Raw genomic sequence first — 2,153 nt, 5'->3', positions numbered from 1 at the left:
ACTTTCCCATTTGACCATTATACTCATCTCTCTCTCTTTCTCTCTCTCTCTCTCTCTCATGGAAGATGATGATCAAGCATGCAACACAAGGCTCAACCTTGGACTTGGGTTGGGTGATCAAAATTGTCCGAGGAAGGAGAGGGATATTGATCGGAAAAAGGAAAAGCCTCTGGTTTGCTTGGACTTAACGTTTGCGCTACGGCCAAAAGAGGAAGCAGTTAACGTGGATGATCATGAGATCAGCGCAGACCCATCAACGCTCAAAGTGAATATCGACGGTTACGAGGATCATCAGTACCTGAATAAGGAAAATAAGTCCAGTAAAAACCACCACAAGAAGGAAGGTGGTGGTGGTGGGAGAAAGAAACTCCGGCTCACAAAAGAGCAATCCATCTTGCTTGAAGACAGCTTCAAACTTCATAGCACCCTTAATCCGGTAACTTATTTTCCCATACAATATTTATTTATTTATTTATTTATTTTTGTTTAAATCCTTTGCATGAAGATCAATAGCACGTTTCATGATAATCAAGGTCATTGCAAAGCCAATATATATTTACATATGCTGCGTTGCAATGGGGTCTGACAAAACTCTAGAGGCTTGGTTCAACATCGATCATTTGCATGAGTTTGTAGTGATGATCAAGATGTCAAGTTTTGGGTTCCCATGTCATATGTCATTTATTGTGTTTGTTTAATTTCCATTTAATTCTGTTTTATGCGTTGAAGAGACTAATTGATGGAGATCGACAAAAAAAACATGCAGGCACAGAAACAGACACTGGCCGAGCAATTGAAACTGAAGCCGAGACAAGTGGAGGTTTGGTTCCAAAATAAAAGAGCAAGGTAATGTTTAATTGTTCATTAATGAATTTTCAAATATTTTTGTTATGTTTTTACAACAATTTAAGCGAAGAAATCATTGTGCGCCTGCAGAACCAAGTTGAAGCAAACAGAAGTAGACTGTGAATTCTTGAAGAAATGCTGTGAAAGTCTTGGCGACGAGAATAGAAGATTGAAGAAAGAATTGCAGGAGCTCCGATCGCTAAAAGTTGGACAATCACCTTTGTATATTCAACTCCAAAAGGCTGCGACTCTTAGAATGTGCCCGTCGTGCGAGAAAAATATCCTCAAAGCTAATGATCAAGCTGGGAAGAACGCGGACGTCTTAGATGTGGTCCGGAAGAACAAGAAATTGCAGAGCGGGTTTGGTGCTGCTGCTGCTGCTGCAAACTAAAGATCAGATTCAAGCTAATTGATTCATACCCATATATAGGTGCAAGTTTAACAACAACAACAACACTCATGATCAATGCATCCAACCATTTGTCAGATTGAACCCCAAAATAAATGTTGAATTGTTATGGGGTTGTCCCAAGTCCTCTCCACAGCTGCCTAGAAACTAGAGGTAGATTATAATAAATTGTTTAATTTTTAACACATGGTCAGACACAATATTCTTCACTCAAATTGATTTGACATGAAACTTGATGAACTTTTATTTCCAAATTTATCTCTCTAGCGTGTTTGGTATGCTTTTTCACATTTCAAATCATTCAAATGATAGATGTTATTTAAAAACTTCTTGCCAACCATCACTTGGACCATGGTTTCCGGGAAAAATAAAATAAAATAAAATAAAAAGTTTGACCACTATGACTAAACTATACCTGGTGTCATTCTCATTGTCGCGGCCAGAAAGTTTTTGATTTTGTTTTTTTTTTTTTTTCTTTTTTATGTCAAAATTTTTGCATGACGAGTTAATTTGTCATTGTTTTTTTAAAAAAATAAAAACAAAAAAATTCTATTTTGATCTTGTACTCTTACGATGTGATAGGACGGTTGACGTGATATGCCGCGTAATTTTAGAGTTGTAAAATAATTATAAGAGAGTTATAAGATAATTATTTTTAACTTACAAAAGTTTTTATAATATGAAACCGAAAAATATTGATCATCAACTAAATTATATATCGACATTAATTTCACAAGACAGATTTTTTAAGAGATTGCTTGAGATCTTTTAAAACAATTATTAAACTACAACAGCTGTGACTTTTTGTGTCACTTTTATTTTCAGCGAACGGATTCTCTTCACAAATAAAAACTTTTTGACACAAAAACTAAAGTCTTGCCGCATAAATTCATCACAA

General features: G+C 35.5%; 1 protein-coding gene across 1 annotated transcript; it reads left to right on the top strand.

Moving 5' to 3' along the window:
* Positions 1 to 1,509, top strand: LOC118349301 (homeobox-leucine zipper protein HAT22-like). Its single transcript, XM_035693502.1, has 3 exons — positions 1 to 436; positions 767 to 846; positions 937 to 1,509. Exons 1-3 carry the CDS (start codon positions 59 to 61, stop codon positions 1,235 to 1,237), a joined length of 759 nt encoding a protein of 252 aa, XP_035549395.1. The 5' UTR covers positions 1 to 58; the 3' UTR covers positions 1,238 to 1,509.
* Positions 1,510 to 2,153: the final 644 nt, after the last annotated feature.

The sequence above is a fragment of the Juglans regia genome, chromosome 8 (assembly GCF_001411555.2).
Source record: "Juglans regia cultivar Chandler chromosome 8, Walnut 2.0, whole genome shotgun sequence".
NCBI classification, from domain to species: domain Eukaryota; kingdom Viridiplantae; phylum Streptophyta; class Magnoliopsida; order Fagales; family Juglandaceae; genus Juglans; species Juglans regia.
The sequence above is the reverse complement of the archived record's forward strand: the minus strand, read 5'-3'. Positions and strand labels throughout refer to the sequence as shown.